Source organism: Salmo salar, chromosome 16 (assembly GCF_965601325.2).
Source record: "Salmo salar chromosome 16, fSalSal1, whole genome shotgun sequence".
Taxonomy (NCBI): Eukaryota; Metazoa; Chordata; class Actinopteri; order Salmoniformes; family Salmonidae; genus Salmo; species Salmo salar.
In genome coordinates this window covers 40,085,562-40,098,108 of record NC_138306.1, presented here as the reverse complement: position 1 = coordinate 40,098,108, position 12,547 = coordinate 40,085,562, and the positions used below count along the sequence as shown (strand labels likewise).

Sequence of the window (12,547 nt, the reverse complement as noted above, 5' to 3'; positions counted from 1 at the left end):
TGATCCAAATAAACAAATCAAATGGTATTGGTCACATACACATATTTAGAAGATATTATTGTGGGTGTAAGCGAAATGCTTGTGTTCCTAGCTTCAACAGTGCGGTAGTATCTAACAATTCACAACAATACACACAAATGTAAAAGAATGGAATTCAGAAATATATACATTTTAGGAAGCGCAGTCTGAGTGGCATTGCCTAAAATGCGGTCCTGGGCTAGCCATCAGTGTTCACCGAGCTAGCATGTGTCTCAGTATGTTTGGCATGTATCCGTGGTGCTTTCCACAGCTAAATAAATGATGAGCCAAAATATTGCATATGGAAAAGACAAACAGTCCCCAAGTCAAAGCTCATCTTTGTCAGATTCTGTCTGAGGATGATTATGTCTGTGACCATTAGTCCAGCCTGTTGTTCAGGCAAGGGAGGATGCACATGATGCTCTACAGTTCTTTCGGGAACATAATGCGGTTCTTTCGTGTTTCTTTTGAACATAAACACCTTGGCCTCGACGTCTGAAAGAGTCAAGGTGTTCATCACGACTGATGAGTCTCAGATTTCATAATGTCCTTTGAATGTTGCTTTTGTGTCACGGTTTAAACAAACCACTGTGAATCTCAACGGACTGTGACCACAGGAAAGACGCTCCTTCAAGGCCTACTCAGAATGCTCATCCTTCAGGGAGAGGAAGTTCAACGGTGGGAAGGCTTAACAGCAACAGGAAAAGGCGTGTGACCTGTCTATAACCTGTTGACATACCTCTTAGTTGACGCTTGTTGATGCTAGAGAGCGTCCTGATGGTGCCTCCGTCCCCAAGGTATGTCTGTCTCTTGTTGACGTTGTTACCTCTTCTAGGTCAGGGCACCAAGGGGTCACTGAGGGGTCGCAGCCACCCTAGAGGGTCGTCTCTCTCTGAGTTCTTTAGCGGCAGTTATGAAAGATGACGTCAGTTGCATGTTCTTTGGCCCCTGTGGTTGAAGCCTGATTGGTTTAATGTCTCCCAGGAGCGAGTTGGAGCATGTAAACTGACGTCTGGGCTTAACAGACCACTTCTCCCTCTGACTGACCAGGGCCAGTTAGTCAGAGATGGAGGGACCTGAACCTCTCACTGCCTGGTTTACATGACCAGCAGCACACTGAAGCCCTTTCACATACACCATTTAAAAAGATACTGTTGAAGTCCAAAGTTTGCATACACTTAGGTTGGAGTCATTAACTTGTTTTTCAGCCACTCCAAAAATTACTTGTTAACAAACTGTAGCTTTTGCAAGTCGGTTAGGACATCTACTTTGTGCATGACACAAGTAATTTTTCCAACAATTATTTACAGATTATTTCACTTATAATTCACTGTATCACAATTCCAGTGGGTCAGAAGTTTACATACACTAAGTTGACTGTGCCTTTAAACAGCTTGGAAAATTCCAGAAAATTATGTCATGGCTTTAGAAGCTTCTGATAGGCTAATTGACATAATTTGAGTCAATTGGAGGCGTACCTGTGGATGTATTTCAAGGCCAGCCTTCAAACTCAGTGCCTCTTTGCTTGACATCATGGGAAAATCAAAAGAATTCAGCCAAGACCTCAGAAGAAAAATTGTAGACCTCCACAAGTCTGGTTCAGCCTTGGGGGTGCTTTGCTGCAGGAGGGACTGGTGCACTTCACAAAATAGATGGCTTCATGAGGAAGGAAAATTATGTGGATATATGGTCGCAAATGGGTCTTCCAAATGGACAATGACCCCAAGCATACTTCCAAAGATGTGGCAAAATGGCTTAAGGACAACAAAGTTAAGGTATTGGAGTGGCCATCAAAAAGCCCTGACCTCAATTCTATAGAAAATGTGGGCAGAACTGAAAGTGTGTGCGAGCAAGGAGATCTACAAACCTGACCCAGTTACACCAGCTCTATCAGGAGGAATGGGCCTAAGAGGGTTTTATAAATAAGCATCAACCAGTGGGTCTTGTGATGGGATAACAGAGATGACCAGTTTACAGAGGAGTATAGAGTGCAGTGATGTGTGCTATAAGGAGCGTTGGTGGCAAATCTGATGACAAAATGGTAAAGAGCATCTAGCCGCTCGAGAGCACCCTTACCTGCCAATCTATAAATTACGTCTCCGTAATCTAGCATGGGAAGGATGGTCATCTGAATCAGGGTTAGTTTAGCAGCTGGGGTGAAAGAGGAGCGATTACGATAGAGGAAACCAAGTCTAGATTTAACCTTTGCCTGCAGCTTTGATATTTGCTGAGAGAAGGAAAGTGAACCGTCTAGCCATACTCCCAAGTACTTGTATAAGGTACTTGTATGAGGTACTTATCACTGTGATTAAGGCCCATTAGTGGTGGGGATCACGGCTGGCCATCGTTTAACATCACAAGCCACAGGTGTCTGGATTTCCACTCTCCCTAATCATCAATCATTAATCATGGAGGTGTAATTTAGTCATCCCAGAGTACAGAAGGCCAGTAGGCCTATAGCGCTGTGCTAATCAGAGGGCAGCCCTGTCAGTCTCTAGCTGTCTGTCCAGTTCTGATCTACACAGACAGCAAAGTATGTTCTCTCTTAAATTGTCACCTTGTCATCTTAGAGGGCCTGTATTGATTTATATGGTTACAGTGTATTTCATTGTCATATACACTACCAGTCAAAAGTTTTAGAACACCTACTCATTCAAGGGTTTTTCTTTATTGTTACGATTTTCTACATTGTAGAATAATCGTGAATACATGAAAACTATGAAATAACACATGGAATCATGTAGTAACCAAAAAAGTATCAAACAAATCAAAATATATAGATTCTTCAAAGCAGCCACTCTTTCCCTTGATGACATCTTTGCACACTCTTGGTATTCTCTCAACGAGCTTCATGAGGTAGTCACCAGGAATGCATTTAAATTAACAGGTGTGCCTTGTTAAAAGTTAATTTGTGGAATTTCTTTCCTTCTTAATGAGTTTGAGCCAATCAGTTGTGTTGTGACAAGTTAGGGGGGGTATACAGAAGATAGCCCTATTTGGTAAAAGACCAAGTCCATATTATGGCAAGAATAGAGGCTTCTAAACAGCTTCTATGCATAGTCACTTTAATAACTCTACCTACATGTACATATTACCTCAACTAACCGGTGCCTCGCACATTGACTCTGTACCTGTATATAGTCTTGCTAATGTTATTTTACTGCTGCTCTTTAATCACTTGTTATTTTTATTTCTTATTCTTATTTTATTTTTTTAAACTGCATTGTTGGTTAAGGGCCCGTAAGTAAGCATTTCACTGTAAGGTCTACTACACCTGTTGTATTCGGCGCATGTGACGAATAAAATTTGATTTGATTTAAAATAAGGAAAGAGAAACAACAGTCCATTATTATGTTAAGACATGAAGGTCAGTCAATCTGGACAATTTCAAGACCTTTGAAAGTTTCTCCAAGTGCAGTCACAAAAACCATCAAGCGCTATGATGAAACTGGCTCTCATGAGGACCGCCACAGGAATGGAAGACCCAGAGTTACCTCTGCTGCAGAGGATAAGTTCATTAGAGTTACCAGTTTCAGAAATTGTAGCCCAAATAAATGCTTCACAGAGTTCAAGTAACAGACACATCTCAACATCAACTGTTCAGAGGAGACTGTGTGAATCAGGCCTTCGAGGTCGAATTACTGCAAAGAAACCACTACTAAAGGACACCAATAAGAAGAAAAGACTTGTTTGGGCCAAGAAACATAAGCAATGGACATTAGACCGGTGGAAATTTGTCCTTTGGCCTGGAGTCCAAATTGGAGATTTTTGCTTCCAACCGTCATGTCTTTGTGAGACGCGGTGTGGGGGAACGGATGATCTCCGCATGTGTATTTGTGCACACTTAACCAGCATGGCTACTACAGCATTCTGCAACGATACGCCATCCCTGGTTTGGGTTTAGTGGGACTATCATTTGTTTTTCAACAGGACAATGACCCAACACACCTCCAGGCTGTGTAAGGGATATTTTACCAAGAAGGAGAGTGATGAAGTGCTTCATCAGCTGATCTGGCCTCCACAATCCCCCGACCTCAACCAAATTGAGATGGTTTGGGATGAGTCGGACCGCAGAGTGAAGGAAAAGCAGCCAACAAGTGCTCAGCATATGTGGGAACTCCTTCAAGACTGTTTGAAAAGCATTCCAGGTGAAGCTGGTTGAGAGAATGCCAAGAGTGTGCAAAGCTGTCATCAAGGCAAAGGGTGGCTATTTGAAGAATCTCAAATATAAAATATGTTTTGATTTGTTTAAAACTTTTTTGGTTACTACATGATTCCATATGTGTTATTTCATAGTTTTAGGAATGCATTTCATAGTCTTCACTATGATTCTACAATGTAGAAAATAGCAAAAATAAAGAAAAACCCTTGAATGAGTAGGTGTGTCCAAACTTTTGACCGGTAGTAGTATTTTCTCTCTCTCTCTCACAGGAGTATGAGCCAACCATCTACTATCCCAAACGCACCCCTCACACCATTCAACAGGATTTCACAGTTCAGTGTGAAAAGATGGACATCCCATTCCTCTCCTATCTCCCAACAGAGGTGAGCAACATAAAAAAGGATTATAAAACATTAAATGTTAGATGTCAAGTTTAAGTATCAATTTGTGTCATATATTTCATAGACACAAATTAATCCTTCAATTAAACTTGACATCTGCTAGCGTAACTGACTTATGAAAGTGCACCTTGCTGGAGCTGTGAGAACAATGTAAAGCTTTGTCTAGATGCTGACCAGTGTTTGAGTTGTGGTTGTGTTATGGTTGTGTGTTCAGGTGCAGTTGATATCAGAGTTTGAGTTATGGTTGTGTGTTCAGGTGCAGTTGATCAGAGTTTGAGTTGTGGTTGTGTTATGGTTGTGTGTTCAGGTGCAGTTGATATCAGAGTTTGAGTTATGGTTGTGTGTTCAGGTGCAGTTGATCAGAGTTTGAGTTGTGGTTGTGTTATGGTTGTGTGTTCAGGTGCAGTTGATCAGAGTTTGAGTTGTGGTTGTGTTATGGTTGTGTGTTCAGGTGCAGTTGATCAGAGTTTGAGTTATGGTTGTGTGTTCAGGTGCAGTTGATCAACGATGCCTATAACATGGTGATTGATGCCATCCTGGGGCCAGAGACTGACCACACAGATGTGAAGGAGCCCTACGCTGGCATCCTAGTCACTCTAAAGCAGGTCAAGATCCCCATCGTAAGTGTGGACATACCCTCAGGTAAGGCTGAAAGCTATGCTGCACATTCAACATGTACCAGTGTTGCACAAATGTACAGAAATTTGCCCAAAACAGGATTTTAGCTCTGAGCTAAACACAAGTAAGCCATACAAAATAAAAGCCTGTACATGCTCCAACACAGGATGTTGGTGGCACCTTGATTGGGGAGGACGGGCTCATAGTAATGTCTGAAACAGAGTCAATGGAATGCTATCGAACTCATCAAACACATGGTTTCCATGTGTTTGATACCATTCCATTTACTCCATTCCAGACATTTTTATGAGCCATTCTCCCCTCAGCAGTCTCCTGTGTGCTCCACAATTCACCGGCCACATTTGCAGCTGCGATAGCCTTTGTCAGATCAACCTCAAGTCATCCTTAACACTACCGAGCTGTAGAGGCCAACCTGGATGTACTGAGATAGTAAAGCATATAGCTAAGGGTAGTACAAATATTTGGCCATTATATCACACCCTGTCCGAATTTAACTTGTTCTGGAATGCTGCTACCTGGCAGGTGTCTCATCTGTAAGATATGAAATGCCGATTAAAGTTGAAAGGAGAAGATCAAGTGAGATACTCACGCTCTCCATGATGTTATGTCACGTGACATAGCTAGTAGATGTCAGAAGGTTAGTTGTCCCATCAATAGAGATGGAATTCAAATGGTGATCATCATTTCCCTGTTTATTAAAGGTTGGGATGTTGACCAGGTGACCTCAGATGGGATCAACCCAGACGTCCTGATCTCGCTTATGGCACCAAAGAGATGTGCCACCAGTTTCACGGGGAAGCACTACTTGGCGGGACGCTTCCTGCCTTATGACATCCAGAAGAAATACGATCTGAACCTGCCAGAATATCCAGGCATAGACTGTGTTATAGAATTGTAAAATCTTCTGTACACCCTCACCAGTCCTCATTTTGGATAAATATGGATAATATATTCACGTTTTGTATTTTATAGATTGTTACTGTGCTTTATCGTTCATGTGCTATCTCTCCAATGGGTGTAGACTAGAGCAGGTTTAGCCTTACCAAGAATTCACTCTGTTTGCTCAAATACAATAGAAAAATGGTATTTAGAATCTGTGGGAGGTCTGAGTTGTATGTCTGTTTTGGAAATGGTTTGAGGAGTTTCCATGTGAGTTTTCATGCGAGTTACCAAGTGAGTTGCGTCATTCTCATTTTTGTGATTGCTTCTTTGCAAAGTTCTGAGATGATCTTTCTCCTTCAGCAAAAAATGATGAATGTTGTGCGGAAGAGGTGTTTTGTACCTTCGAGTTAACTGCTATTTTTTATGTATTATTATGTTTTGAGTTCTGTTTTTCTCATTGAAGAATGCTTGGATTTTGGGTCAAACTACTTTCTAGCCGCTGCATTTTGTTTTTTAATAATTCAGTCTACACTGCTGCATTTCCTTCGTCCAAGTAACACCTGTTCGTTGATTTGCAGTTGCAGAGTTAACTCTTTGTCCAATAAAAGATCTCATTTAACAATTGTTTTGATTCCGATGTGATTCGATGTAAGAAAGTAAGACATATGAAAGCTGACAAGATTAAAGGTAATCATGACAGTAAATCTTCCACAGGAGTAACAACTTTGTAGAATTTAAACTGTGTTGGTGGATAAAACTGCCATTATGCTTCGTAACATCAGAGATCACACAGAAATCTATGCAAATCCATGCCAAGCCTCAGACATTGTTTAAAGAGATCAGGCAGGAGATCAGACGGATGATATTACATGCTGAATGATTTCCTCAATAATTCTCTCTAAATCCAGAGTCGATGGAGTGGAATCAGAACTTGTGTCTTCAGTGTGCTTAGTTCACATCAATTCTGCATTTGAGAGGAAATGTTTTCATATTTGGGATGCTACAGTAAAACATACTGTCTCTGGTTTATTGATTACAAGTGAATTAAAATATACGCTGATTGTACAAAACACCTTCCTAATATTGAGTTCCCCCCCCCTCGAAAGTGTTTCACAGGGATGCTGGCCTATTTTGACTCCAATGCTTCCCACAGTTGTGTCAAATTGGCAAGATGTCCTTTGGGTGGTGGACCATGAAAAATCCATCAGCGTTGCAGTTCTTGACACACTCAAACCGGTGCGCCTGGCATCTACTAACATACCTCGTTCAAAGGCACTTAAATCTTTTGTCTTGCCCATTCACCCTCTGAATGGGACATATACACAATCCATGTTTCAATTGTCTCAAGGCTTAAAAATCCTTCTTTAACCGGTCTCCTCCCCTTCATCTACACTGATTGAAGTGGATTTAACAAGTGACATAAATAAGGGATCATAGCTTTCACCTGGATTCACTTGGTCAGTCTATGTCATGGAAAGAGCAGGTGTTCGTAATGTTTTGTTCACTCAGTGTAGAAGCAATGTGGCAAACAAGTGTAGTGCAAGCTGGGTAGTTAGTTGATGACGAATGTCTCTCATCATTTTGACCTGACTCTTAACATGTTTATAATAGGCCTGTGAATGGATGTGAGTAGGGTACAGGACGATTTATGTACTAGTTAGTGTATTTATACCAAAGCCTGCACTGTCCTCTAAGTGTTAGTACTCTGCGCAGGAAGTCATAGTGTATTTATACCAAAGCCTGCACTGTCCTCTAAGTGTTAGTACTCTGCGCAGGAAGTCGTAGTGTATTTATACCAAACCCTGCACTGTCCTCTAAGTGCTAGCACTGTGCGCAGGAAGTCATAGTGTATTTATACCAAACCCTGCACTGTCCTCTAAGTGTTAGCACTGTGCGCAGGAAGTCATAGTGTATTTATACCAAACCCTGCACTGTCCTCTAGGTGCTAGCACTGTGCGCAGGAAGTCATAGTGTATTTATACCAAACCCTGCACTGTCCTCTAAGTGTTAGCACTGTGCGCAGGAAGTCACAGTGTATTTATACCAAACCCTGCACTGTCCTCTAAGTGTTAGCACTGTGCGCAGGAAGTCATAGTGTATTTATACCAAACCCTGCACTGTCCTCTAAGTGTTAGCACTGTGCGCAGGAAGTCATAGTGTATTTATACCAAACCCTGCACTGTCCTCTAAGTGCTAGCACTGTGCGTAGGAAGTCATAGTGTATTTATACCAAACCCTGCACTGTCCTCTAAGTGTTAGCACTGTGCACAGGAAGTCACAGTGTATTTATACCAAACCCTGCACTGTCCTCTAAGTGTTAGCACTATGCGCAGGAAGTCACAGTGTATTTATACCAAACCCTGCACTGTCCTCTAAGTGTTAGCACTGTGCGCAGGAAGTCACAGTGTATTTATACCAAACCCTGCACTGTCCTCTAAGTGTTAGCACTGTGCGCAGGAAGTCATAGTGTATTTATACCAAACCCTGCACTGTCCTCTAAGTGCTAGCACTGTGCGCAGGAAGTCATAGTGTCGAAAGGTTAATCCCATAACATACAACGGTGTTAAACCTGTTAAGCGCAAAGAGCCCACCCACAGGGCACACACTGGTTGAATCAATGTTGTTTCCATGTAATTTCAATGGCCAACGTGGAATAGATGTTGAATTGAGGCTTTTGGAATACATCTGAACATTTACTGCTCATATTTTTCATTCTGTTCCTCTGCATTTTCTGAGGCTCTTTTTCATATATTTAAGTGAGAATGTATTGTTCTAATGTTTTAATGAATGGTATTCAAAGTCTTCAAAGTTCAAAGTCTTTAGAGGGTGGAAGAGAATTAACAGATAATAACCGATACTAATATCATATTGAGGAGGCCTGTGGGAGAAGCTATAGGTTTTCATTCGTATGTTTGAGGTGTTCTATACCGTTCCATTTTTTCCATTCCAGCCATTACAATGAGCCGATCCTTCTATAGCTCATCCCACCAGCCTCCTCTGGAAGAGACATGTTCTATTACAGTTGATTGGTAGGCTGTTCTGGATTTCAGTGATTTATAAATAAGGGTAGAACATCTAAGTAAGAGGGCAGACTAGTGCATATTTTTTTCACAGATCTGCATGGAATTATCCCACCTGCCTGAGGGAATTTTACGGAATAACTCCTAAACATCATTACAATTGCTGATGATGTATTTGCAACTAGTCAGTGCATTCTATCTCACAAGCATGGCTCTGTGTGTTTTGAAGTGAGTGTTTGTTGAATGGTATGCCATATGATGCCACTTCCTTCTTTGGCAGAGAAGCATCGTGCAATCAGCAGTTGTTAAAGTTACAAAATCTAACCAGAAGTTGACCATCTGGCATTGTCATGCTGTCTGTGAGTACACAAACGATGTGAAGCTCTACTCTAGTGCCACGTTCAAGACAACTCAGAAACTCAGAACCTCCGAGTTAAAATGTGAGTACGTTTTTTGTGTAGCGCATCCTATTGGTTGATTCTGATACTTTCCAAGTGGTAACCTCAGAGCTCATCTTTCTTTCAAAGTCGGAAATTTCAGATTTTCAAAGTTCCAAGTTGTCTTGAAAGCACCATGCTGGCTTCACATGCTCATCAGAAGTGGGAAACTGGGAAGCGGGAAGTCATAAGTCTGACATGATTGTGTTCAAGTGCTTTTGAAGTAAAAACAATTCTTCAACCAATAAGATTTTAGCTAGCTTGATAAGCTATCTAACGTTGATAATAATTAATAATAATAAACTTAGCTAGCATGGACAATATGGTAAAACTAGCTACATTCTCCATATTGATAAGGTTGTACTTGAAAAGGTTAAAGGTCAGTGGTGAAACGTTGCAACTCGGCAACAGAATTTTCTGAGTTTCCCACATGTAATTGAAACTTCTCAGTTGGAACTAGGAATTTCTGATAACTCAGATAGCACGTGAATGTAGCAATAGTCATGGACTCCGACAGGGGGAGAACAAACCTTTTTATACTGAACAAAAATATAAACGCAATATGTTAAGAGTTGGTCCCATGTTTCACAAGCTGAAATCATAGATCCCAGAAATTTTCCATACGCACAAAAAGCTTTTCTATCTCAAATTTTGTGCACAACTTGAGAATTTCTCCTTTGCCAAGATAATCCATCGACCTGACAGGTGTGGCATATCAAGAAGCTGATTTACCAGCATGCTCATTACACAGGTGAACCTTGTGCTAGGGACAATAAAAGGTCACTCTTTTGAGGGAGTATGCTGCCAGCATGTTACCAGAGAATTGCCAGCGACTTGAATGTTCATTTATCTTCCATAAGCTGCCTCCAACATTGTTTTTGAGAATTTGGCAGGACTTCCAACCTGCTTCACAACCACAGACCACGTGTAACAACACCAGCCCAGGACCTCCACAACCGGCTTCTTCACCAGCGGGATCATGAGACCAGCCACCCGGACAGCTGATGAAACTGTTGGTTTGCACAACCGAAGAAGCTCATCTGTGTGCTTGTCGTTCTCACCAGGGTCTTGACCTAACTACAGTTTTGTGTCGTAACCAACATCCGTGGACAAATGCCCACCTTCAATGGCCACTGGCACTCTGGAGAATGAATCCTGGTTTCAACTCTACTGGGCAGATAGCGGTTTTCTGATTTCAACGTTGTGAACAGAGTGCCCCATGGTGACGGTGGGGTTATGGTATGGGCAGGCATAAGCTACGGACAACGAACACAATCGCATTTTATCGATGGCAATCTGAATCCACAGAGATACTGTGATGAGATCCTGAGACCCACTGTCAAATCAAATCAAATTTTATTGGTCACATACACACGGTTAGCAGATGTTAATGCGAGTGTAGTGAAATGCTTGTGCTTCTAGTTCTGACAGTGCAGTAATATCTAACAAGTAATCCAACAATTTCACAACAACTACCTAACACACAAATCTAAATGTAAATATAGAATATGTACATATAAATATATGGATGACAGAGCGGCATAGGCAAGATGCAATAGATGGTATAAAATGCAATATATACATATGAGATGAGTATGTAAGCATTATTAAAGTGACTAGCAGCCTTTTTGTGTTAGTGATGGCTGTTTATTAAGGATTGGACCCTTTTTTTCCATTTTCGCCTAAAATGACTTACCCAAATCTAACTGTCTGTAGCTCAGGACCTGAAGTAAGGATATGCATATTCTTGATACCATTTGATAGGAAACACTTTGAAGTTAGTGGACATGTGAAATTAATGTAGGAGAATATAACACATTAGATGTGGTTACAAAACCATGCCTTTTTTTGTACCATCTTTGAAATGCAAGAGAAAGGCCACAATGTATTGTTCCAGCCCAGGTGCAATTTCGATTTTGGTCATTAGATGGCAGCAGTGTATGTGCAACGTTTTAGACTGATCCAATGAACCATTGCATTTCTGTTTTCTATCAAGACTGCCCAAATGTGCCTAATTGGTTTATTAATCTCATTAGCCTACGTTAGCTCAACCATCCCGAGGGGCACCCACCAACCCTGTAGAGGTTTTAACAGTCTGATGGCCTTGAGATAGAAGCTATTTTTCAGTCTCTCAGTCCCAGCTTTGATGCAACTGTACTGACCTTGCCTTCTGGATGGTAACGGGGTGAACAGGCAGTGGCTCGGGTGGTTGTTGTCCTTGATCATCTTCTTGTCGTGCCATTCATCCACCGCCATCCCCTCATGTTTCAGCAGGATAATGCATGACCCCCCAAGGATCTGTAAACATTTCCTGGAAGCTGAAAATGTCCCAGTTCATCCATGGCCTGCATACTCCCAGACATGTCACCAATTGGGCATGTTTGGGATGCTCTGGATCGACGTGTACGACAGCGTGTTCCAGTTCCCGCCAATATTCAGCAACTTCGCACAGCCATTGAATAGGAGTGGGACAACATTCCACAGTCCACAATCAACAGCCTGATCAAATCTATGCGAAGGAGATGTGTCACGCTGCATGAGGAAAATGGTGTTCACACCAGACAGTGACTGGTTTTCTGATCCATGCCCCTACTTTTTTTTAAAGGTGTCTGTGACCAATAGATGCATATCTGTATTCCCAGTGATGTGAAATCCATAGATTAGGGCCTAAGGAATTTATTTAAATTCATTGATTTCCTTATATGAACTGTAACTCAGTAATATCTTTTAAATTGTTGCATGTTGTGTTTATATTTTTGTTCAGTGTAGTTCCTTTGATGAATTGTATGACATACAGGCAATTGACAGGCTTGTTTCATCAAATACACTACACTGAGGTTGAGCATACTGTAGAAAAGCTGTCAAATTTTATGAGTTCTGGATACAAACATAATCATAATATCTTTGTGTGATGCATTCTGTGTACTTTGGTGGATACAACCTTCAGTAACAGCCCAAAAACGTATTACAATCCAGACAGAACCGATG

The 12,547-nt window shown here is 41.4% G+C and overlaps 1 protein-coding gene across 1 annotated transcript in view; it reads left to right on the top strand.

The window, feature by feature from the left end:
* Positions 1–6,726, top strand: part of LOC106573595 (yjeF N-terminal domain-containing 3) — a 69,192-nt gene extending 62,466 nt beyond the window's left edge. The window contains exons 4-6 of the mRNA XM_014148772.3: positions 4,450–4,563; positions 5,073–5,223; positions 5,922–6,726. Of these exons, the coding sequence (XP_014004247.1) occupies positions 4,450–4,563; positions 5,073–5,223; positions 5,922–6,118 (462 nt within the window). The 3' untranslated portion in view covers positions 6,119–6,726. The remainder of the gene's footprint in view (positions 1–4,449; positions 4,564–5,072; positions 5,224–5,921) is intronic.
* The last annotated feature ends 5,821 nt before the right edge of the window (positions 6,727–12,547 follow it).